The 24,865-nt window shown below is 38.4% G+C and overlaps 3 protein-coding genes across 4 annotated transcripts; 1 reads left to right on the plus strand and 2 right to left on the minus strand.

The window, feature by feature from the left end:
• Positions 1-1,018: 1,018 nt before the first annotated feature.
• Positions 1,019-5,867, minus strand: LOC146460809 (NADH dehydrogenase [ubiquinone] iron-sulfur protein 6, mitochondrial-like). Its single transcript, XM_085087709.1, has 5 exons — positions 5,708-5,867; positions 5,552-5,605; positions 2,428-2,509; positions 2,120-2,160; positions 1,019-1,391 (listed from the first exon to the last, which is right to left on the minus strand). Exons 1-5 carry the CDS (start codon positions 5,831-5,833, stop codon positions 1,323-1,325), a joined length of 372 nt encoding a protein of 123 aa, XP_084943835.1. The 5' UTR covers positions 5,834-5,867; the 3' UTR covers positions 1,019-1,322.
• A 57-nt stretch (positions 5,868-5,924) lies between these two features.
• On the plus strand, positions 5,925-16,584 carry LOC146460810 (retinitis pigmentosa 9 protein homolog). Of its 2 annotated transcripts, XR_014857545.1 has the most exons (7): positions 5,925-6,064; positions 9,075-9,105; positions 9,988-10,117; positions 11,152-11,243; positions 11,798-11,859; positions 13,616-14,095; positions 14,559-16,584. XR_014857545.1 is itself a non-coding variant. In XM_085087705.1 (6 exons), exons 1-6 carry the CDS (start codon positions 5,943-5,945, stop codon positions 13,857-13,859), a joined length of 681 nt encoding a protein of 226 aa, XP_084943831.1. In that variant the 5' UTR covers positions 5,925-5,942; the 3' UTR covers positions 13,860-16,584. The 2 variants fall into 2 exon arrangements, 1 of the variants encoding a protein (XP_084943831.1); XM_085087705.1 differs by having other exon boundaries at positions 13,616-16,584.
• Positions 16,398-23,536, minus strand: LOC146460811 (calmodulin-alpha-like). Its single transcript, XM_085087708.1, has 5 exons — positions 23,408-23,536; positions 22,261-22,291; positions 21,400-21,543; positions 18,140-18,385; positions 16,398-16,684 (listed from the first exon to the last, which is right to left on the minus strand). Exons 1-5 carry the CDS (start codon positions 23,408-23,410, stop codon positions 16,650-16,652), a joined length of 459 nt encoding a protein of 152 aa, XP_084943834.1. The 5' UTR covers positions 23,411-23,536; the 3' UTR covers positions 16,398-16,649.
• Positions 23,537-24,865: the final 1,329 nt, after the last annotated feature.

Consider the following 24,865-nt stretch of genomic DNA (forward strand, 5'->3'; position numbering starts at 1 on the left):
ATCATAATTTCTGAGGTTTGGCCACAGGGTTTGGTAAAATTCCATTGACTGAACACATTTCCCCCTAAATGATGCTTATAATTCACTACCAAATTTTCTCCCAGTCTGATTGGTTCAAATTGATCATGTGACCTGATGGTTTTCATCCCGATGAGACTATCAGCCCTTGTCGTTCAGCACTAAATTTTTGCCGAATCTGATTGGTTTAAATTGGTCATGTGACATGTAAATGATAGTGCTCATTTTTCCAAACAGCGGCACAACACAAAAAATGCCCGATGGATAGTACACATACTCGTTCAAGCAAAAAACAACAACAACAACAAAAACGTTTAGTTTTCCAATTCATTAAGAAATGGGTTGCTTTCGTTGTATTTTTATCCCGTACATTGTTCACCTTATATGTCAACTTGGTGAGCTGTAAATTTGAAATGCCAGTCTTGGTGATCTGACTTGGGGAGAAAATTTAGTGGTGAAAAATAAAAGCAATCAAGTGTTTCTTTCTTGGGACTATCAGTTTGATAGTTGCCCGCCTGGAAATTTGATTAACCCCTTGAATCAAAGCTTCACTTCTACGGCTAATATTTGTTTGTGCACATCAAACTTCTGTGAGGAAACTATCAGCCGATAGTCCAGTAACACTCAGTTGTTTAAATATGTCCATTGCTACCCACCCATGTTTTTATTCACAGAATATTGGAATCCAAAAAGAAAATTGGGGTATTTTTGAGAGATAATTAAGTTACAATACGAAAAAACTGTAAAATACATAGCAAGATATGGTATTTTACTCCTAATTGAAGCTTAATTGGATCCCAACAACCCTTGCTAAGATCTGCTTTTTCTGAATAGTAATAAACTGTACAAAGTATATTTGTTTTAGGAGGCACCATCCAAAACAAAACCCAAGTATCTTGGACCATCCTAAGATAAGCAGGACATATGTGCACTAACAAACAGAGGCATGGTCCTAAAAGCCCCGTAAAGGTGCATTAAAAACAAACAAAAAACAACTACAGAATTTACATAAAAATTTATTGCTTGTTTATTTCCATACCTTTGCACACCGACTTTCTTTTTTTTCTTTCTTTTCACATCAATTTTTGCACACAATATCAACCTTTATGTAGAGCTATCAATTTTATTTTAAATAATAACCTCTTAAAACTGTTTGGAAAGCACTTGAACTGGTTTCAAGAAATGACATCCCTTAAGCATCACTGTTGCCAAAAACAATGAGCATTTCGAGTTCTTGATTTGCACTGAAAGAAAATTATTTACATTTTGATTTGAGAAACCCAGATGATAGTGCTTTTCTGCCATTAGTGATGATCAGGGGCCATGACAAATCTCAGTCCACAGTAGCCACAGGCATGAGGGCCTTCTTGATCCTGTAATTGTAATTACAACAATGTACATCTGTCAGTGATCTGCGCTGCTTATTTACTTATGTGAAAAGGGTTTGGATAATTTAGAGAACTAAGGGATTGTACTGTACATTGTATGAACCATGCAAGTGTAACATGAATCTCCAGTTTCACACACTGTAAAGACATTTTTGGCCAACCAGTGAAAAATGAACTAGTGCATAAAATTTGCACCTGTACATGTCATGGCACAAAGATTTCTCCAGAGAATCCTAGTATGTTACAAAGAGTCTTAACAATAATGTTGAAGAAGTTAGTTAGTACCTCTATTGCGCCTTTTAAGCAAACGTAAAATGATCAAGTGCATTACAGTGTAAACACAAGTTACGTAACATTAACTAAAATCTTGACGACAATCCCATACTTTAAAAAGCTAATTTAAAGTTTTGACACTACATATATATTCAGGCTACCAGGGGTTGAAGCAACATATGAAAAGCATGCCATCTCAAAATAGTCATTTAACTTTTACACCACCCTTGACAAAGGGCCCTCCAAAGTCTGCAAGGGAGTTCACCTAACCCACTCTAAGCCAATTCCTAGGATAAACCCTATGGATGCATATCTTTTACCCACATCAGTGTACAGTATACAGGGACATGATGTGTACAACTGTATATGTGTGCCACAAATGCAATTCAAGCTGTTATTTGAAAATAGCATATAAATTATAATTATTGAAAGAATCTTACCAAGTTTATGTACACCTTTGGATGTCCAAGAGCCCCTCCTCCTAAAAATGACCAAAAGTCAGCCATGTTACAACACTAAATGCTTGTCTAATTTGGAAAGAATACTGAATTCAAAAAATTCCTGCAACTGCCAAACAGCCAAATTGGACTTGGTGGTATTCCTTAGAATTTTCTCATTCAATTATTTCCAAATTTGACAGCATGCAGTCCTCATATAGATACTAATTTCAATCTTTTAGATTGATGTGGATGCAATGCAACTTTTGGCTGAGAAAGAAATGCAAATAAAACTTAATTGTTGAGCTGACCTCCATCACACCATACATGTCGTCCGTGAATTTCCTTTGGTGGCTCTTCCGCAACAAGGTCAATTGCAAACTTTTCATTCACCTAACAGTGTACAGAAGAAAAAAAGAGTGTCACTGTAAAATGAAAACTGCAAAGTACATGCATCAGTACTGTGTGGCTAAATCATACCTTAAACTAATTCACTTCTTAGGAAATGAAATGTTGCAGCTACAAAACTTTGAAGCATCGTTAGTCAGGGTGCAAAGAAAGTCAGTTTTACAGCTTTCCATTCGGGCAACCTGTAGCTAGCATGTACAAGCCCAAAAGTCATTTCAACCAGCCCACAAAACGTTTTGACGCGTAAGATTAGCTACACAGTTCTTCTGTCATTTGAATTCCTCAATAACTTCACTTGCCTGTCGGGCAAGTTAAGAACAAAATTCACTAGCCTGATAGCAAAATCCACTAGCTGCGGGCTATCGGACAGGGCTTCTGATATTATGCGATGTTGCGATTTCGCATAATTGACCTAAAATCGCAACAAATCGCATAATTCATGAAAAATCGCAGAATTTGTACAAAATCGCACAATTTAAGAAAAAAAAGAGTAAAAATCTTGCTTTATGTTAAGTTCTCCGATAATTTAAGCGTTATCTCAAGAAGTTTTTTCGTTCAAAAGGCGTCAAAAATCACCTGGAAGCGTTCGTTTGTTGATTAAGCGAACAAACAGGCATTCTATGCTTTATTTTACATGCTGGGGACCTGGTGCTGGTTTTCAATATTAAACAAGTGATCATTGGCCCAGAATAAACAATCCTTTCATGTAAATACACCAATCACAATCATTGATATATTTTTAAGATGTCATTTGATCCCTTCATACTTGCAATGTAGGTATTGGCGTGAAAACTGCTTGATAGTCGCTTGCAATATGTAGTTATTTTGTTTTAATTGAAACAAACATCCTCATTATGGATAAGTTTGTTGTTAAAACGCCGAGCGCTTCTTCGCAGGAGAAAAAAAAAGATCGCACCTTCCTGTAAATATTTCGGCAAAAGACAGGGTAAGAAAGTACCCGAAGGAACGTTTCATGTTGACGATGGTCTTTTGTTTACCCTGCGAGCAGTGTCTCCTTCGATCTTCCTAGATGTTTTGCTCTTCGTGCAACATAGTGGTTGATCATCTTCGAAAGTTTGTGGTTGACAAGCACATTGAAGCTGAGTCACACAAGCGGAACGCGGAAAAAAATGCGGGTGGGAAGCAACAAATGCTGACTTGACCAAATTAGCTATATCTGATTTTCAATAATTTGAAATGAGGCAACAAATAATTTATTTCAGCTGTTTCTTCATTTCTCCGTGCTTTAATTGCTTCTTGAATGGCAAAAAATGGATTAATTGCTCCTCTTAGACCTAATAAAACAAGGTTAAATTAGCTCAAACGAAATCGCATAATTTGCCGCATAATAGACCTTTCTTGCCGCATAATGAGACTTAAAAGTGCCGCATAATTTCCAAATTTTTTCCGCACCCTATCAGAAGCCCTGATCGGACGCTACTCTCTTTGCACACTGTTACTATAATACTCACTTAGCTGTTATATTTTCCTTTCATCAGTACTACTAGTGAATCTGTGTAACAGATGCAGTCTAGGATGATTTTACCAATAATGTTAACCCATAATGCACCGTGCCGGCCAAAACCGGCCGTGATTTTTGGCTCATCTGCGCGCACTTCACGATTTGAGCCTACCTCCCCTAGAAGGGAATTTTTTGTCCTCTATTGTTCTCATTGTCTTCAGCAAGGACTGACCAATCAGAATCCACTTACTGCACATATATTTTTAGGTCTTAGGGGCCCCAGACAAAAGAGCTTTTTGTCTTTAGAAAGCGGTGTCCGATTTCAATTTTTGTTGCCTCGTGGGCCACGCGGCTAAATTTTTAGTCGCCGATTTTTGCGTTTTCCGAAGGAAAACACATCTTTTCAAAATGGTAAATCAAAAGAAGAACTGCTAAGGAATACTCGACAGTTTCGACAGCGAAAATCCGAGAAATAACGGTGAAGAAATTGCGCTTCGAGTACGAATTGTTGTTTTATCCAGGCGACGAGCGAGCAGACAGGTCAAATCATTATTCAGGCCACGGACTTTCTGCGAAAATTTAGAGTACTTCTGGGAATTCAACAGCCAAAAACTTACAGGTTTGATTGTGAATTTGTACTGAAATACTATTCTAATTGACTGATTTTTTGTACCCTGAACAGTTTTTGCGAAATATTTGAAAAATGTGCCCCGCACAGGTCGATAAATTCGCTTCGAGTTGGAGTTGTTGTTCCTTCAAATCGCTTGCGCGTCGCTCGTCTCGCATTTATAATTATACACATTTCTTTCTAAGGCGTAAACAAAGACTTTTCTGAATAAATTTTTCATTTAGGAAAGCTTTCTGTGTGTTTTTCTTTCTATTTTCATTGAGAAAACGTGACAACTGTGTAATCTTGCGTAAACAAACACATGCTCTCGAGACGGATCAGATTTCATCCATGTGACGCGTGGATCAAATTTCATCGACATTTCGGAAATTTTTACCTTCAAGTTTTTTTTTTGGAAAATTTTGAATTGGCAACTAGTGTATTTTATTCCATAATTAGTAATTTTAACTATCTTAGACTAAAGGGGTGTTGTTTTTTTTGCCCTGTAAGTTATGTATTTTACTGCACATGGGGTAGGAAATAACCACTTTGCCAATTTTGCTGAATTTTAAAAAACCTCTGGAAACGGCTGGTGCGTAATGGGTTGAAGAGGCAAGTTTCTACTAAACTTTTGTTTTCACTGATTATGCGTCTTAAACATGTAGTTCATCTGGTGTAAAGACAGGCACATGACAGGTGTGTCTGGATGAACTATCAGCATCATTTCGCCTAGACACATCACACATCCATCTTTTGCCCGTCTTTACACTACAGACATCGTTTTAAAGTGACTGGAAAATAACTTATGATTGCAACGTCATTCAGGATTTGCGCCAGCAGAGAGCTGCTTCTGCAGCTGAGCTTCTTTAGAGTAAAAGTTAAGCTTGTTGTTGAACATATAAACTTATATTATATTACGCATTGCGCTACAATGTATTAAGTGTATTGAAAGCCATACCTCTTTTACTCTGTCAGTAAATCGTGCCATTCTGTAGTCATCTGGTTCCCATACCTACAAGTTTATAAGCTTAATATTAGCTCAAAACGAAACACCAAGTTTGTTCAGTGTATTGCAACTTTCTATTCCAACGATTCCTTATCAACAATAAAGTACCTGTCCAGTATGGGTAACTTTATCGGGTGAAGCAAAGTTTCGCACGGAATTATGAAGGGCTGCAACAGAACGAAGGTTATTTCTGATAACAAATCGCCGTAAAACGACACTCAAGGAGGCCGCCATCTTGGCCAATACTATCCCACAAGTCACCTGGTGCTTTCTGACGCAGAAAAACTAGCCAGCAGTTTACCTTTAGGGTAAGTTGATGTTTCATATATGATGAATATCAAACATGGCGGACAAAAAGAGAGGGTCATCATCAAAGAGGGACAGAAGAAGAGGAAAAGAAGAAGGAAGAAAGAGAAAACGCAGTGAGAATGATGAAGTAGAACTGGCTAAACATTATGAAGCATTGTAAGTAGACATGGACTCGCTTCTATAATGTATCAAGTTTATCATAATAGTTTACCTGATCAACTTACTGCCCTTTTCACAAAACGCAACATTGATAGTAATTATAACCTAAGGCGTATTACTGACTTTCCGTATGTACGGTGTAACAGTGACCTTGGTAGGAATAGTGCAAGGTACAGAGGGCCTATTGTCTGGAATTTGCTGCCTAAAGCCATCAAGGATTTTTTTTTTTTTTTTTTTATTGTTTGCAAAATCACATTACTTACATTACTTACAGTACGGGCTAAATATATCACTAGACAATACAGTATTCTACCTACAATACATGCTTACTGGTTACTTACGCTACTGAACAAAACAGGACTCTACTTACAATTTAATACAGATAGCCTTAAACATAACAGTAATTAGATTACTTACAAACTGCGGGTTACACGCTACTAAAAAAAAAAAACAACAGGAAAGCAGTAAGAAAGGGATGAAATTTTGTCACTGGAAGAAAAAAAAAAAAAAAAAAAAAATTGTGCGTTTTCGTTAATTTAAATTAATTTTAAATTTCCCATTTTTCAACTTTCCATTCAGTGACAAAATCTTCAAGTTAGACATTGTTTATACAAAACAGTAAGAAACAAAATTCGAGCATCAATTAAGCTAAAGAAAATTAGGCCCCCCAAAAAAGGAAACAAAACACGGACTACAAAATAATTGACACTAAACTAAGGCTAATAACAAAAGGACACTAACGCTTAAATTACTCTTCTGGGATTTATCCGCGTTCGTCCGAAAGTGAAAAAAACAAGCTATGCAAAATCCTAAACCTCCATCCGTCATCGAAGCAAATGAAGCAAAATTTGTAATAATATCAGTTTTGTAACGTGATCGACGATCGAGAGGAAGAGAAAGATAAAGGCTGTGGGCATAATAAATAAACTAAGCTTAAGCTACATATGAAGTATAAACTATCAACGTAATCTGCTAAGGTCCGCCTCACACTTAATTTGAGTAGCAGAGCTACCTTCAGGATCTGTTTTCACATATATTGTGCCATCTAAAGTCCAGATTCTCCAGTTTTGACTTCCTTTTTTTTCTCTGACCTTTTTGAACAATTGTGATCTTAAGGCAGTCAAATTCTCGTTGATATAGATTTTGTGAGCTCCTTCGATAAAACCTTCGAAGTTTGCCCTGCGTAGCTTTTTCCTGTTCTTGTATAGTCTATTTCTACTGTAATAATTGGTAAACCGGACAATAATCGGCCTAGGCCGAGTATTACCTTTCTTCATCCGGTGTGCTATATCGATGTCCTCAGGTTCTAGATTGACATTCAAGCATTTAGCGAGGTTGAGCACGATTTCCTCTGTATCTTCTCTTTCCTGTTCGGGAATCCCATATATTTCTAAGTTGAATTTTCTTGAATACTGTTCCAAGTTGTCGTGCCTTTTTGTCGCTTCTTCCAATTTCTTCTCTAAAATATTTCCCTGCTCGACGCTTGACTGGAGCTTGTTTTCCAACTGGTCAACTTTCTTCTCTAGTTCGTTGTTTTTCTCGTTAACTGCCTTCATTGTATCTTTAAGCTTCTGGTTTTCTTTCTTCATGTCTTCCACGTCTGCTTGGGTGAATTGTATGCTCTTTTGAAGCTCTTCACAATGTGTCTTTAACGCTTTATGCTCATTAATGAGAAGATTTGTATTTGCTTCGATGCGTACCACAACCTCCCATATCGCTGCTAACGCTGGAACCTGAGGGTCGCTTCTTGATACGCCTACATTGCTCGCATCATCTACAACGTCCGCCATTTGTCGGGTGTTGCCAGCACGTTTTGCTTCTGGCGTTCCCTGCGAATTTTCGCTACTTAAACTGCTCATTTCTTCTCTTTTACGTCTACCGGTTTTCTTCTTCGTTCCCTGGTCTTTCCCTTCCATTTTTTTTATGGTTTTTACATGTCTGCTTCGAGACCCAGACGGAGCTTAGAAGTTTGTGTCCGTCGCCATTGCCGCTCGTCCCAGGTCCTCAAAGCCATCAAGGATGCTTCCTCCCTACAGCTTTTTAAGCAAAAACTTAGACAGGCCTCAAGGACATTAGATCGCATTCAAATGGAAAAGGAGGCCTGTGTGATAACATCCAAGCAAACGGATTTTTATATTTCTAAGTTCTTGAAATTTCTTTACTTTTTCTTTAGAATTGTACATATATTTAAGCAGTCTTTTTAGTTTCTGGCAGGTCCACACCAGCCTTTGGGTTGCCACAAACCGACCTGCCTTAATAAAAATTATATGTATGTATGTATGTATGATTTCTGTTTGTAGTTTGTATGCATCCAAAACTCTTCCAGGAAGGTACTAATACCGAAGTATTTTTACGCGGTTTATGTCTATGCCGGAAAAGCAGATTTTAGCAAGGGCTATTGAAATCGAAAAAAAAAATTGGGGACAACCGCACATTTTTTAGAGGTAATAAAGCAACAATTATTCTAAAAAGCGGTAAAATACAAAGCAATGTATGGCGTTTTTCCCAAACTAAAGCTTTATTATCTCTGAAAAATGCATGGTTACCCCCAATTTTCTTTTTGGATACCAAGAACACTTGCTGAGTTCTGCTTTCTCCGCATAGTTTTAAACCTTGCAAAACTATTCCTGTATTAGTAGGCACCACCCATAGGAAACCCGAGTATCTCCAGATGCGCAGAACGTTTGCGCTGTAACAAAAGTAGGCACCGTCCTTAACTACTAGTTTGTTTCATGGTCAATCTGTAAACTTAACCTATAGAAGTTATAAGACTTATGCAACCCATGACCAAAGGCTGAATTGCAATTGCAGATTAACACCAATTTATATTGAGAAATATTTCAAATAATAAAACTGTTAAAATATCATTGTGTTTTGTTCTAGTACATGTCAATTAGCCGTAGTCAGAAACTTTGCTAATTGTAAAGCACTTCCCTCTCATCTGAGTGGTGCTTTCTGTTTGTAATAATTATTTATAAGAATAATAATTGCTGTCCTACTGTTGCAGCTATGAACAGCCACCTCCTGGGATTATCAAGGTCAGTGCGTTGTTGTAAAAATGTTTTATTGCTAAGTGGGTAGAAGCTATTTCAAAATTTCAGTGATGTGGTCACTGCATCGGTACTTCTTATCTTGAATGAGGTTAGAACTCCTTTAATTTAATTTTTTTTTTCTGAAACCCACACTACAAAGCTCCTGTATGTGTATCTACTGTGTAGTGACCTGCATTGTAATTATACATCTGTCAATGAATGATGTGTTAAAACAAAACCAAATACAATCAGAGTTGTTGAGTCATTGGAAAAATAGCAAGCAATGGGCTTTTATGAATAATAACATTTGACTACAGTCAAGGTTATTGATTACTCAGCAACCTCATCCCAAGGGTCTTTGTGACATTCAAAATGGCAGATGGTTTTGAAGACCCTGGGACACCGTACAAAATACTCCTTAAAGCGTGAAGTATTTTGGTACATAATAGACACTTGATTGTCATCTTTGCTATGCTTTTTCTGATCTGATTGCAGAAAAATGAAGCGAAGATGAAAATCAAGCGACGTAAAGGTTACAGGCATATAAGGCTTTCTTTAGTTTATGAGTGGCAATTTTCATTGTATAGTTGTAGGGGTGGCGAATGGTAAATCTGAGACGGCGGGACTAGTGTTTTTCCGTGCGAGCCTGAGACATTTTGACTTTTCAAATTGCAAGACCAAGAATTTTTTAAAGTATTTTAAGTGTGAGTGCAAGACTTTCAGACTCTTCAAATTGGAATTCAAGTATGAGTTTGTACAGAAATCTGCGCAGGCCCTGCTGAGCCTCAAAGCCAAAAATCTTAAAGAAATACACAAAGTTAAATGTTGAAGTTTAAATATCAGTACCAGAAATAAATTCATTTGTTGATCTTTGTCCTTGTTCCCAAGGAAACAGAAGAGCTTCCAGAGGAATGCATACCTGATTTACCTGAAAACAAGGAAGCAAGGGAATTTCTTGCACATGCTCCCAGTAAAGGACTTTGGATGCCTCTTGGAAAGGAAGTGAAAGTTATGAAATGTAAGATACTAGTAACAGCATCAGCCCCCCCCCTCTTCCTGCTGTTTGAGCACCTGTCAAAATAGGAGAGAGGGCTTATGAAACAGTAGATGTTGATTCACTTTGTTCAGACACTATAGATTATTGTGTTTTGTGTTTAGGTGTATTTTATGCAGTTTGGAGACACATATGGCAGAATTTTTAAGTTAACAGATTCTGGCAAGTACACCTTTCATTTAATCTAGCTGCCCCTTTTAACTGGGAAGTAGAAATGTTTGGTTGTATGGACAAGTTGAATGGCCTCTGTTGTGGTATATATTTATCAATTAAAGAAACATTTTCAAGTAAAAGGTGTAAATCGTGAATGATAAGACCCAACAGCTTTCTGGGAAATGTTTGACCTACAAGCTTATTTGTATTCTTCTTGCTAGAAAATAAGAGCAACCTTGTGCAGATTTTAAGGCTTGAAAAATTTGTATTAATACATCTCATGGACGAGAGAAAAATGTGCAATATGCTCCTTAGATCACCCCATAATTCCACCAGGCTACATCAGTCACACTTGGCACTGGACATTTTTTCAATCGAGTGTATAATTATATTCATTTTTAAGTTTGACAAAACAGAGAGTTCATGCTGCTTTTTCTTTTCCCCTGGCTTTTAAATCAGTCACAAAAGAGATTTCTTTTGTGCATACATAGAACCTTGTCAATAATATTATTAAACCCCTATGCAATAATTCAGAGGTGAAAACAGATGGGATTGAAAACACTCAATGATGTTCACGTGTCAGAGTACATGTCATTGTCACTGACAACATTTCTTGCCATTATTTATAGCTTTATAGTCTGAAATGTCAGCCGTCTCCTCCCCCTAACCCATGGGTTAGGGGGAGGAGACGGCTGACATTTCAGACTAATAGCTTTACAAAAATCGTGTTATAGGGGGAAAGAGCTGTCCAAAATCAACTTACTCCATAAAGCCAAGGACATGTTTCTGTTTCATTTTGTGGTTGTTGAAGTTTTAACAATGACTGACATGCATTCTTCTCCCAGGTTGGCGCTGTAAAGCATATGGTCACAGAACAGGTGATAAGGAATGTCCCATGTTTATCAGTGGAAATAGAGACAGTGAAAAATTTAGAATGGTAAGGCCCAGATAGGTTGTGGGCAAATTATTATGCTGTGTAGCAGGTTTCGACTTTTTCCAGGCCTAGCAGGCCAGGGCAATTTACAAGTTTTGAAGTTTTCTTTAAAGATAAAGATAAAGTGTCAGCATTAAAGGAAATAATTATGTATTTTTATAATAAACCATCTCTGCCAATAAAATGTTTCATTTCCCATCACCCTTTTTTTCAAGCAAGTTAAGGAAGTGTATTAGTCAAAGAAAAAATAAAGAAATAGTCGTTTCAGAGTATGTGAGTTAGTACATGTATCAAACCTTCCCCACAATTTTATGTTACAATTTGCAACATGAACATCCATTATCACTTGAAAATGTGTTGCAGGGAATAACATATGAAAAGTATCTGTTGTTTTCACATATAGTTGAGGTTGGTGACAATGGGAAACAAGCCTTTTTACTTGGATGGCCTCAATTTAATTTTATTGGCCTCTTATAGTAGTTGGTTTGCACGTTACTCACATAATAATAATTATTATAATTAATTAATTAATTTAAATTTGTCTCATTTTAATTTAGGCACATGAAGATCCCATGCATGGATTCATTCAAGAAAAGAAGAAAGCTGAACAAGAAAGCAGGTGTCTTAACATTTTATGCTGTTTAATGGTTTCACATTCTAGTTTAAGTGAATGCCTTTAAAATAAAATTAAAATAAAATAACTAAATCCCTTACTTAAGTGTCAATGAATTTAGCACAGAGCATTGCATGTAATTGGGGACACTCTCGTGATCAAATTGGAATTCGGAAATTTTGGTTTTGGGGGCAAAGGGAAAGCCAGAGTACTCCGAGAAAAACCTCTCAGAGCAAGGACGAGGACCAACAACAAACTCAACCCACATATGACGCCGAGTCTGGGGATCGAACCTGGGCCACATTGGTGAAAAGCAAGTGCTCTCACCACTGCGCCATCCCTGCTCCCCAACCATTTGGTAAAGCAATTGAGTCATGGACTGCTCTTCAGTTTGCACCGTTGGTTAGTTGAGTTGCAGACTGTGTATAAGGGTTCATTTCCTGGCCAGTCAGGGGGGATGGCTGAGTGGTTTGAATGTCAGACGATTGTAATCCAGAGGTCCCAGGTTCACGTTCCAACCTGTCCAACTTGTCAGCCATGCTTTGAAATAGCCAGCTGGTCTGGCTCCAGCCAGTTCGGATTTTTAACCTGTTCTGTTTTATTGATTATTCGCTTTCAGCTATCTGAGTGGATTGCCTGTAAATTAACGCCCGTCTTAATTAAGGTATTGGAAATTAACGCGAATTAAAGGAAAAATTACTTCACAATAAAGGAAATTAACGCGAAAGAGGTGCTTCAAATTAAGGCGACTTACACAAAGAAACAGAAGGAACAACAGGAACAAATTTATTTAACACCAAGTCAAAGATTCGAAATGCAAACAATGTTCGTGGAATTGTTTCTGAACGTAGGGATTAAACGAAGGAATCTGGCCACTTCGAGCGTTCTTCACAGTGTCCATGATACCGGCAGATCTCCACCCTGATAAAACAATGTTTTTTTCCCCTTTCTGGAGTGTATCGAGAATTTGGGGCGACAATAATGGAAGTAATGGTCGTAAAAACTAAGTGTTATTAACAACTGGTAAAATCACTGACTGCGTATGGAAAAAATTGATATAAATAAAAAATGAATAGTCTTCATATTACATTTCTCAGTTAGTACGCGCGGTGTCATTGGTCAATACTGCGGGCCGTATTTCACTGTACGGCCCGCTAAATTTGAAAGTTTTCCTTTCCTGCCCTCAGAGATATAATAAATACCTCACTAACCTTGTTTCCTCGGATACTGTAAGTTACGGATCCTCGTTTTCTTCCGTTGAATTTAAGCGCCTGGACCATAAATCAATGGAACTTACAGTAAGGACCTCGAACTCGGTTAGTAAGAGGTATTTATGTGTTACGAAAATAAGTTTTCATTAATAATAATACCTTTATTTATTACCTTTGGCGATAACAAAGCCGATAAGAATTACGGTAATATTACAGTAAAAAAGAAATTCAAAACACGACATGTATATATACAGTCAAAATATGTCAAGTTATGTCAGAAAGTGTGCAATAGTTCAGCAGCCTGAAAATACACGTGCAGCCGAATCTGGCGCGGTTACATACTGCATTCATGTGCAAACAAAACCAATTTACGCATGAAATGCTTTACACTTAGCCTCGATTTTATAATGAGGTTCTTCAAAGCAATTCCGAAATGGCCTATTGCAGAACCTGAAGGCATTCTATCTGTCACGATTTTATCTAACATCACTCGTGAACCAAAGAGTAAAATCGCACGGGCTCGGTTGAAAATCTTACTTTTTGTGTTGCAGGATAGAGCAGCTGAAGGCGTTGCTCGAAGAATCAACTACAAGCGAAAGCGAGTCGGGCGAAAGCAGTGAGGATTCTAGTGAGGAAGAAAAGGAGAAGAGACGACGTAAAAAGGCAAAGACAAAACACAAGAGGAAAGATAAAAAGAAAAGGAAGCATAAACATCGTAAATTGTCAAAAGACACTGATAGTGCAGAGAGTGATTCAAGAGAAAAGTATTCAAGGGGAAAAAAGAAGGAAAGATGACAATCTTTTGACAGAAACTTTGGAAGCGGAAAGGAAACATCGAGATCACCTTAAACTTGCCACCTTAGAAAGCTGTCGGCCTAGAAGAAGGTGAAGTTCTTCGCTGAATTACAATAGGAAGACAAGTTACTCCATATGCTCGCCGTTTAGAGATGTTTTGCTGCATGTGGGAGGAGTCAAAAAAAGAAGCTGAATTTACCTGCTAGAGTCAAACTCAAATTGCCTGCTTCAGAGAGGTGAGTGCTTGTAAGGGAGGTAAAATAAAGGAGTGGAGCACGGACTACTGAACTCTGCAAATCAGAGCCTATTGCGGAGAGAGAGTAGTGTGAGGTGTAACAGGACCTGTTTCCGAACCTGAAGGGAGGTAAATTGAAGTACTGGAGTATTAAAAAAAACAATTCTTCTTATCTACCGTAAGACAGCCGAGTGCTTCAGGGCGAGATGAAAGTGAGATCAAACGCCGGGTCAACTCCACATTTCCATAAGGTGTAAAGAAAGGTAGAGAATTCGAGGATGGCAGAAAATATCCAAACGTCCGCTCTTGAGATGTTTCCACCTGGAGGGAGATTAATGTGTCTAATGCACTATAAGACCAACTCTACTTGATTGCCTTGAATAGACAAGTTAGAGTATCCTTTTGCGACAGAGATACTGAAGTAAAAGGCCAACTTGACATGTTTATTTTGTGTCCACCCAAAGGACCGAAGTGCAACCGGAACTGAACCTTAGCACTGTGTTTTCGTCATATAAAGATGTTCCAACTCCACTTTTCGATTTTGAGCCGTGGTGCTTGTAAACAGTGCTTTCGGTAGTATTAGAGAATACCGGATCTATCCAGAAAAGCACCTGACAGCTTAAATCATGTATGCTGGGTAACTGAACAAGAAAGAACATCGCTGAGAGATGTGCTCTTATATTTTGACTCAAGGCGTTGGCCTAGGGATTAGGGCCAAACTCATAGTCCGACTTCATAGAGGACTTCAGCCAAACAGACCGGTTAGTGGGGCATTCAGCGACACATTTTCGAATAAATTATTTTAAAATAAGACTTTGCATTTAAGGACGGTGCCTACTTTTGCGCGGTTTATGACTATGCGGGAAAAGCAGATTTTTGCAAGTGCTATTGGAATCCAAAGAGAAAATTGGGGGTAACCACTCGTTTTTCAGAGATAATTAAGCAACAATAATTAAAAAAAAACCGGTGAAATACGAAGCAATGTATGGCTTTTTTTTCCATATTGAAGCTTTGTTATTTCTGAAAGATGCATAGTTATCCCCCAATTTTCTTTTTGGACTTACTAAGAGCACTTACTAAGTTCTGCTTTGTGCGCATAGTTTTAAACCCCGCAAAAATATCCCTGTATTAATAGGCACCATCCAAAGGAAATCCGACAATCTCGAGACGCGCTGAATTTATGCGCAGTAACAAAAGTAGGCACCGATCTTAAGCGAGGAAATTTCTAGTCGGTTTATTGCTTGAGCTAACTGAGCTTCATTTGTAATTGTTCGAAACAAGGCAAAACAGCTTAGACTGAAAAGAAGAATCAGAGGCTGAGCTCTATATGTTGAAACAGACCCTGATCGTCAACACAAAAATGTTTTTTTTTTTTCCACTAATTCTGCCCGAGGCGACTTTGAATCGAAATAACTTTCTTAATATTTCAGCAAACGCCCAAAAACTTCAGGGCCCGGTTGTTCGAAAGCCCGTAAACGCTAATCTACGGTTAAAAGTTAACCGAGGTTTTCAGCTCGCTCGTTAAATATATTTTTAAATTTTCACTTTAAGCTAATTGCAAGGAAAAGTCCAAGCCATAGCTTTGGGACAAAATTCTTTTTTAAAAATCTTTATTGTTTAGTAGTTAAGCTCGGATCAAAGCTCCCGTTAATCCAGGATTAGCTTAATAGGGCTTTGACCAACAACTGGGTCCACGACTTTGTCAAAAATTCAGTTATTTGGGAACAATTTCATGTGGTTCGTTTAGTGTCCATGGCAACCAGTTTTTGACAGGCACTTTTTCAAAAAATGGAAAGTCCCTTTTTAAAATGAAGAAAAATTACTTTTGTACTGTAAATTTTATGGTTTTACGTCGTGTAGTGTTGTTCCTTAAGTTATTGGTTTTCATTACATCTCGTTCAATTTGGGCACTTTCCTAAAATTTTGGGGAATTCCAGAAATCCAAGATGGCGGATCCAGGATAGCTGTCATTGGGAAATCAAGACGCATTTGCCACGTCATATGATGTCGTCGATTCCCGTTGCGGACCTCAAAGGAAACACTATTGGACGTACTATTTATCGTCCAAGTATCATTGCCATAGCTTTTATATTTGCGAAGTTATGGATGGGGGCGGAATCCACCCTACCCCCCGCCGACCCCGGAAAACAAAGTAAAAAGCTCGAGCTACTAGATAGGGTTGAGGGAAATAGCATTTTGGACTTGTGATTGCAGCAAGCAAATTTGTCACTTTGAGCGAAATGTTAGGTTTCAATGACTTACTACAAGTCCAACATTTTACACGTTTTAAAAAGACAACAATCTTTACACCTTAAAACAATTTTATTGCAACAGTAGTGCTATTATGCATGTCTATAAAACGTTAACTGGAAAGACTCAGTTTATAGAACGACACGTTCATTGAATTGGCATCAGCTCTACATGCTATGTGGTGCATTCAACAGTTCCCCCTTCCATGAGTAAGTCCCTCTTTTCACTGGTAAGACGGTGCAGTTTCTGCTGGGCACTAAAATCTAAAATGAACCATCTTGTGATACTGACCCAGTTCTTCTTCATCACACCTTTTTGTTCGTCACCATTTTTGTAAACTCTGAAAATGAAATAGACAGAAAGCGTAATGACAACTAGAAATAAACGTTCCGTTAGTTTCTGTGGCCTCCAGGCTACTTGCGCGAACAGAATCAAGTTCATCTACACCCGCATATCGAGGGTAAACATAACCATAATGTTAGTAACTCCAGTAACTCTCACTAAGATTTGTTTTCATCGCGTAATCATAAACCGCACAAAAATACCGTTGGTTTAGGAGACATTCCGAGATGCGCAGAACTTATGCGTGGTAGCAAAAGGAGGAATCGTATCTTGCTCCATGACAGATTTAATCTGTATGGAATACTTCGGGTTTGCATGGTTGACATATGGTCCTGTTCGGAAAATCTATTCCAGTGTCAAACTGCAATGGGGGCATTGCAGCTGCCTTAGCAAAATTTCGTACTTCACATTTAACGTGTTTTTGATAGTGTTATGCGCAAATATAGGTTCGACTCCTGATAGGAGCACTCGGAATTTCTTTTTCCGAGTTTGCCTGCGTCATTACTGAATAATAAATCATTCTCATATAACGTTTTTACCCTTTAAGCAACATTTCTGTACAGCATTAAATTCGTCCTTACTCCTGATCAAACACATGTTGTAAGAAGAAATGGAATGATCATCAAAGGTAAGATGTTTAGTAATTGACCATGAGAAATATACTTGGAACAGTCGAGAGAAAATTCATGTTGATTTTAAGGCTTAAGGATCCTACAATGCCGCACTCTACTTAAGTTAGAAAAAATCCTTCTGTTCGTGTTTCGAGCAACGATATTAAACAAAACCACAAATACGGAATGGACTAATGTCCCCAGGTTGAGATAGCTCGTAGTCCGTCAATTCCCTTCGTAATGTAACTTTCAAGGGGTAAGGAAATGTTGAAGGAAAGCTACTCTTGCTTTAGTATTATCGAGCTGTTTACTTAATTCAATAATTCCGCTTCGAAGCTTTCTCACCGCGTTGCCAGTGAAGGTATAGCCTGCAAACAGGCTTCCCACGCTCCCTCAGACGGCGGAAGCGCCGACAGAGAGAAGGAAAGCTTCCCTTCTCTCTCTGAAATTTACTTGTTCATGGCACCTCGAGCTGCTTGCTTAGTTATTATTTCCGTTTAAACGTACAAGTGCGCTTAGAGAGCTGGTTTTTAGATTATAATTTGAAATGTCGAACTAAAACAAAGAATTAATATATCAATGCCGGTCATTCTTGCAACAACTGGCTGCCTGGCTCCGCTAGCCCCTATGGTTATTCCAGGTAGCCGGTACTCTAATTATTACTTTTAATATTTTCTTTGTTGTAATTTTATTTTTGAGCAAGAGTGAGTACAAATAAAGATTGATAAAAGCAAGTTTCTGATCCAGACATGGGCTAACTTTACAGCGGAAACGAAACATTTCATTAGACTTAAATCCTGTTCGACTGCAAAGAAGATTAGAAAGGGGATTGCACTCATTACCTTGATAATCGACTTTGCCATCAGAATTAATGTCCACTTCGGCGATCATGGCATCAATTTCTTCCTTGGAGTACGTTTTCCCACCAAACGTCTTCATCACCAATGCCAGCTCATCGCTAGTTATAGAACCATCCCCGTTTCGATCAAATTTTTTGAAGTAGTACTTCAGATCGTTCGCGGTGATGGGCTCGCCCATTTGGCTGGCCATCATGTCTTCAAACTCGTCATATTCCACCTTTCCATTCCCTAGGTGAAAAAGAAAACACACAAAGGTTAAAGTGTGAAATCCTCGCCAAATTAAAACATCGAGGCGTCAAGACATGGCAAATTTGCGTTTGACTTGTTAAGAAACAATTACGCACTTGTTCGGAGCTTCTCACATTCTGGGACTCTCAAATGTGGGTATTTGACTATTTTTAGTGGTTCAAGATGATTTTCCTTCCAATATTCCCATTCCCACGTGTTTGATTTTTATTTAGGAAAAACGGCTTATGCATCTGGACTACGCCCCTGACAAGCGTCGCCTTTTCCCGGTGGGAGGGGGAGGGGAGAGGGGGAAGGTTTCACCATGGGCTATAGGAAACATGGGTTTCGACTAAAGGAAGGTTATATTTATCTCAAATAAAGTTGAATTACTCACACTGAAGTAGTCTCTTATATTTTCTGATCGTTCTCCCTATTTATTTCTCGTAGAATATCCCTATCAACTAATTGGATTCAGAATTACATCGCAAGCATTTGTTAAGTCTTGGAAACCGAGCATCCTACTTAAATTAACGCTCGCGCGCTTAGCGCCCGCGCCTGGGATTTGAGTAGGACGCTCGGTTACCAAGACTTGACGAACGATTTGAGATAACAATAACCTTTCTTTAGTCGAAACCCATGTTTCCTATAGCCACGTGGATTAGTCGGAGAAAATTGGCAGTTTCTTGGTGGACGTTGCGATAACCAAGTGACGCAGTGGTTTTAGGTTTTTGTACATTACGCTTTTGCTCCCCCCTAAAATGTTCCATCTTAAGGACGGTGCCTGCTAATACCGAAGTATTTTTGTGCGGCTTATGACTAAGCGGGAAAAACAGATCTTAGCAAGGCCTCTTGGAATCCAAAAAGAAAATTGGGGGTAACCACGCATTTTTCAGAGATAATTAAGCAATAATATCTCTAAAATGCGCCAAAATATAAGGCAGTGTATGGGATTTTTTTTCCTAAATTAAGCTTAATTATCTCTGAAAAATGCATGGTTACCCCTAATTTTCTTTTGAGATACCAAAAGCACTTGCTAAGTTCTGCTTTTTCCGTATAGTTTTAATGGGCTCCTGGCCGCGCAAAATTATCCATGTATTAGTAGGCACCACCCATAGGAAACCCGAGTATCTCGAGATGCGCAGAGCGTATGCGCAGTAACAATAGTAGGCACCGTCCTTAATTCTCCATTTTTTCCACCATTTATTCTTGGTGAATCCAAACAGAGAGTCACTAAAATACTCGGATAATGCTCATTAGGTCCATGTTTATTTAATTAATTCGATTGCTTTTGACAGATAGTTAACATCCATTACGAGGCATACAAGTTAGAACTGTTTTCAAATGAGTGTTGTAAAACCAAAACTAAAGTAATTTCTCTGGCCTATCACAACAGATGTAAACAGCACAATCAGTCAATCAGAACTCGAAGCAAATACATGTAACCTGCGTTGAGCGCGGGAAAACGTGTGCGACCAAGCATGATTGGTTTTGGTTTGGCTTTCCATTAGTTGAGAAAATGGCGCGAACTTTGCCAACCAATCATAGAGTCTAGTGAGGCAAAACCAATGCAAACGCGAAATTACTTTCGACACTCAATTGAAAATCGCTATAATACAGCAATGATCATTCTAACTCTTAAGTCTTCTGAGTCTCCTCAGTCTTCATTCACTCTTTTATTTTCCCTGAAACAATTAATTTTCGGGAAAATCACCACTAAAATTCTCGAAAAAATGTTAGCATAGTGCGCAAAAGGCAAAATGGTTTATGCGACAACGATAAATAAATAAAAAAATAGTTTCGTTTTATTTTAAATGTCAATTATCTCAAATTCCCGTTTACATTCATGAACGTCAGGTTACGTCCGTCGCATTTGCGTCAGTTCAATACTGCTATTTTAACCTAGATATCTCGAAACCGTTTTCTCAAAAGCCCCAAGTCAAATCATATTTGTGTCCCCCTAGAGCGGTTTGGGCATCTTTTTCTGATTAACAATTAATTTATTCGCTCTCGATTTCTATGCGTGATAGTTGATGAGGGCGAAGCCCTCATCAACTACCACGCATAGAAATCGAGAGCGAATAATCTAATTGTTTTAGTATAAATCTACTAGTCGTTCAAAACTAAACAAGTAAATTATATATCTCCTCATCGCAGACACTTCGAAAACGCGACGAAGCGGCCGCCATTTTGTTGAAAACCGCTACTCACTATCTATCACAGAATAGATAGCGAGTAGCGTAGCGAATCAGAGGACGGCATTCGTCATAGAACATTAGTAGATTTATACTAACATTGAAGAGACGAATGTAGCTTTCCCGCTCAAAGGTGATATGTTTTCAAAGCACTTGTTCTGTTTTGATACATATGTCAAGTTTCACCGAAGAGCGTTTTTGAAAATTCAGTTCCGTTTTCCAGGCAAGACTGGGATACAGTATGTCACCAATACTATGGCAGCTTTGTAGTTTGGCACAATGTGACAAATCATTCATTTTTAAAAGTAATTTCGCGTTTGCTTTGGTTTTGCATTACTACGCTCTGTGATTGGTTGACAAAACTTCACGCCACTTTCTCTACCAATTAAATCCAAACCAAAACCGATCGTGTTTTCGCCGCTCGCGTTTTCCCGCGCTTGGCGCCAGTTACATATATTTGCTTCGAATTCTGATTGGCTCGTTGTGTTGTTTACATCTGTTGCGATTGGCCAGAGTAATTACTTTGGGTTTGGTTTTACGACACTGGAAACCGCTCTATCGCTGAGTACATCCTTTACTACAGGATATGGTGATGCTATATAGTTACGGTGGCCTTTGCTAACACAGTCACCTGCCATCTCAACTCCATTTTCGTGAACCTTTTCCTTGGTCTTTCCAAGGTTCCAAATAACAGGATTCCCATGCGCTACCCAAAGCGATACCAAAATACTTATTTAAACTCGAGGGTGCAAAAATAATACCGTTCATTTGTTTATGGACGAGTACAAGGGACACCCTACCCCACCCCTGGGTAGTACATACCACTGCGATCTACAGCTTTGATCATGTCTTTAATCTCGTCTTCTGACAACTCTTGGCCCGCTTGCTTCATTGCTTCGCCAAGTTCAGCCACTGTGATATGGCCATCGCCATTTTTATCAAAGAGTTTGAAGGCTGCTCCTATTTCTGAAAATAAAACAGGGAAAGACACAATAACAAATTAATGCCATGTAAAGCGTATTATTAACACTGAAGGCAACAGAGTACTACTGGTTTTGTTTCTTTGTGTGTCAAGCAGGCTTATTCAGGAAGCTACACATGTGGTAAAAGGTATTGTTATGCTTGGCCTAAGTATGAGATGATTATAGCCAACTCGGCGCTACGTGCGCTCGTGGAATAATTGTTAAATAGACACGCGAGATTTTGCGAGTCCTCTTTGGTGATTATGGGGCAAGACTTTCTTGCAGCCAATATATATTGGCTTATATTAATAATGCATGAATATCACTCTCTCGTACACACACGGCGAACAGGAATACAATTTAACCCGGAAAATGTGAACATAACTTATGGTAATGGTTTTGTGGCCGGGAGGTTTGGTGTGGTGTAAATGGCTGTATGGTGTATGAAAAAAACTCGTCGCGCATTAGTGAAAGTGTCGTTCCGCTGTTGAAGCCTGGACGATTAGTTAAATAGAAAGGAGATGTGTTCAAATGTGAAGCTAGATGTAATAGTATTTCAAGAAGATATGCTCCGTGTCGATTTGTTTAATTTGGCAATCAGCGAATCCATGTAACCGTTTGCACGGCATATACAGACTAGTTTAGTACTTAGTCAAGAAACTTGTCTTAGCTATGTACTTTAGAAGATAAGTACAAAGGAGTTTCTGTTCACTAGCTTTACCTTCACGTTGAGCTTCTGTTAGTCGGTTAGCCTGTTGAAAAAGAAACAAAGGTGAGTTATGAGTCTTTGTTTTTTCGAAGTCGACGATTCGCGATTCGATTTGAATGATTTGCCAGTAAGTAGAGATTTATGTTATGCGCAAAGGATTCTGGGATCGCCAGGGGGCAAACATTGCAAGTCGCTAGAAAGAAATGTATGACGTAAAGTTATTTTTCATCAAAAGCAGTGATTTTGGACAAAGGATAACGCATTTTCGCCGTGATTTTGTGAGAAGCGGATTTGACTAATGTTGGTGCGTGGAAATTGTAAGTTTTTGTGTGATAAATGCGATAAAATCTATCGATAAACACTCTTTCTTGCTTGCTGAATCTGCACCAAGTAATCTAATGCATGGTCTCGAAATAGTAAAAACTTAGGTATAAATTTGAGCGGATTGGCTCAATAAAGCCTTCAGGTGTAATTATGTGTGTCGAGATTGTTTTCTTTTTAGTTACTTGAATTATAGCATATCATTGCTGCTGGAATTTTGCCCCCTTTTGAAAGGAGCATGTCAACTGCAGCATATGAAGCAAAACTAGAAAAATAGACAGAAAACAATACGTTGTTCGTAGAAAGGGCGGAAAGGGCGTATGATTATAAACAACATTACAGTCACGTTCGTAATTTATTCACTTTGTTGTGAAAATGCAAAAATTACTGCACATTCGAAAGGTCGAATGAAATGCCGATGATAGCTTTTTAAAGTTACGTCATTTGTAGTAGCACATTTCCTTAAATTAAATATCGAATGGCTCCGATCACAAAACAACAACGAGCTTACTATACTGATCCCGCCGAAAACAATAATTCTGGATGAATGATTAATGTCTCGCCTAAATTACCCACATCGTAAATTGTGAGCAAGGAATTTTGCATCCGCTCAGTCCGCTCAATGTTGCCGGAATCGGCCTACTGGCAAACCGCATCAGAGAAACTTCACTTTTAAACTTGGAGCAAAATAGTTGTTATCTCTTATTGCTATCAGGTAGACGAGCCGCATTCTTGCACGTACTGTTAAGCTCCAGCCAAAGTTTTTCCCAGAGAGGGATAACAACACTTAAGTTCGATGTATTTTTGCAAACGATGTTATATGTTCTATATTGCTTACCATTTTTGAATAAGCGTCCTTTTTCTGAGCTGCTAGCAGTGGAAAACTGTTTGGCGTTGATGGAGCGAAGAAAAAATAACTAATGGGGCTTGATATGAAAGGGTTTGTTATGAATAATAGGTGCTCTGGCCATTGTACGCGCAACGCGCAACCTGATTGGTCAGTAGTTTTGGCTGAGAAGAGCAAATTAAGAAAACAATGCTGGATTAAAATGTTATTGGAAACACTTCAGGATTTCCTCAAGAAGAACGAAACCGTACCAAGATATATAAACTATGGATTATTCATTATTACATGTATTACTGTTTGGGTGGGTTTGAGAGATCAGTTTTCTATCGCATTTCCAAATGAGGCGCTTGTTAATAAACTATTTGCAATGTTGCATGACCCTCGCTTGAAATGTTCGTTGCCATTTTTAACCAGAGACGTCGTCGGTCCGATATCCGCTGGTAAAAACACGTTCCTTGGCCATGAGCAAAGCCATGAAATTTTGAGGGAAACTTAGTTGTTTTTTGAAGTCAGGAACAAAAAGAGATGTTTTATAAAGCCCATAGAAGGAAATTTTTGCTTTCGAGGAGATGAAGCTAAGATTCTGCCAAGACACGGACTTAATTCTGAATAGAAAAATTATATTTTAAAATTCAAAGACACGGTAGCTTATTATTTAATGCTTGTCTTTGGAAACATATGCATATTAATAAGCTCCTTTGGCATGTCTCCATGAATAAGCTGCGTCCCTTTGCACGGAATTACCGATCCTTTTCAAGGTTGTTTTTTTCAATTTCCATTTTCCATCTTCCAAAATGTCACAAATGTCACAGTTTTTTTCGTTTTGCCTTTTTTTGTCCAGTAAAATGTATTGCGTGTTTAATGTGCGGCTTATCAGCGGGATAAGACGCGAGTCATTTGCCCCCTTGTTGTCATCTGGGCATAAATTTTGAAAGCCATACACAGTTTGCCCTGGCGGTCGGTTAATTTTAAGTGCCCGTCGTAATTTCAAAAATGTAATTTGCTTTTCAAGGTTTTTAAGGATTTCATTGACGAAGGCGGGAACAAATTGACGAGCAAAAGTGCTCCCCCGCGCCCTGTTAACGCTTAAGGTTATCAGCTTGAAAATGGTCACAATTGTGCCTAATTTATATGCCCTGTACTTTTGAAACTGTTTTCTCAGTGAAAGCTTGAAGTGCCGCGCAAGTTCAGCATATTCTCATACAAAGGTTGCATGTTTTCAGACTACAAAAAAAACATATTTTTGCGTTGTAGAAAAGGCATTTATGGCACTTGTAAGGGAGTCGATGCTAAAAAAAAGTGGCGTACACGGCGATTTTAGAAGAATAGTGAGATTTAGACAAGTGATTTATGGGCACTAACTGTTGAATAATAAAATATGAAGAGACAAATGTCATTTTAGAATACATTTCTCATTTATTTCTATTTTATACCTGTATCGTGTCCCAG

This window comes from Pavona decussata, unplaced genomic scaffold, assembly GCF_977016875.1.
Source record: "Pavona decussata unplaced genomic scaffold, jaPavDecu1.1 SCAFFOLD_207, whole genome shotgun sequence".
In the NCBI taxonomy this organism is placed as follows: Eukaryota; Metazoa; Cnidaria; class Anthozoa; order Scleractinia; family Agariciidae; genus Pavona; species Pavona decussata.

What these genes read in the sequence shown, in the direction of transcription:
- LOC146460809 (XM_085087709.1), bottom strand. Translation starts at nt 5,833, where the DNA reads ATGGCGGCCTCCTTGAGTGTCGTTTTACGGCGATTTGTTATCAGAAAT. An exon ending in AAGTTACCCATACTGGACAG is followed by an intron (nt 5,606 to 5,707) that starts GTACTTTATTGT and finishes ATAAACTTGTAG; the next exon opens with GTATGGGAACCAGATGACTA. An exon ending in ACATGTATGGTGTGATGGAG is followed by an intron (nt 2,161 to 2,427) that starts GTCAGCTCAACA and finishes GGTCATTTTTAG; the next exon opens with GAGGAGGGGCTCTTGGACAT.
- LOC146460811 (XM_085087708.1), bottom strand. An exon ending in AACAGAAGCTCAACGTGAAG is followed by an intron (nt 21,544 to 22,260) that starts GTAAAGCTAGTG and finishes TTTTATTTTCAG; the next exon opens with AAATAGGAGCAGCCTTCAAA. An exon ending in TGGCAAAGTCGATTATCAAG is followed by an intron (nt 16,685 to 18,139) that starts GTAATGAGTGCA and finishes TTTCATTTTCAG; the next exon opens with AGTTTACAAAAATGGTGACG.
- LOC146460810 (XM_085087705.1), top strand. Translation starts at nt 5,943, where the DNA reads ATGGCGGACAAAAAGAGAGGGTCATCATCAAAGAGGGACAGAAGAAGA. An exon ending in CACCTCCTGGGATTATCAAG is followed by an intron (nt 9,106 to 9,987) that starts GTCAGTGCGTTG and finishes CTTGTTCCCAAG; the next exon opens with GAAACAGAAGAGCTTCCAGA. An exon ending in ACAGTGAAAAATTTAGAATG is followed by an intron (nt 11,244 to 11,797) that starts GTAAGGCCCAGA and finishes ATTTTAATTTAG; the next exon opens with GCACATGAAGATCCCATGCA.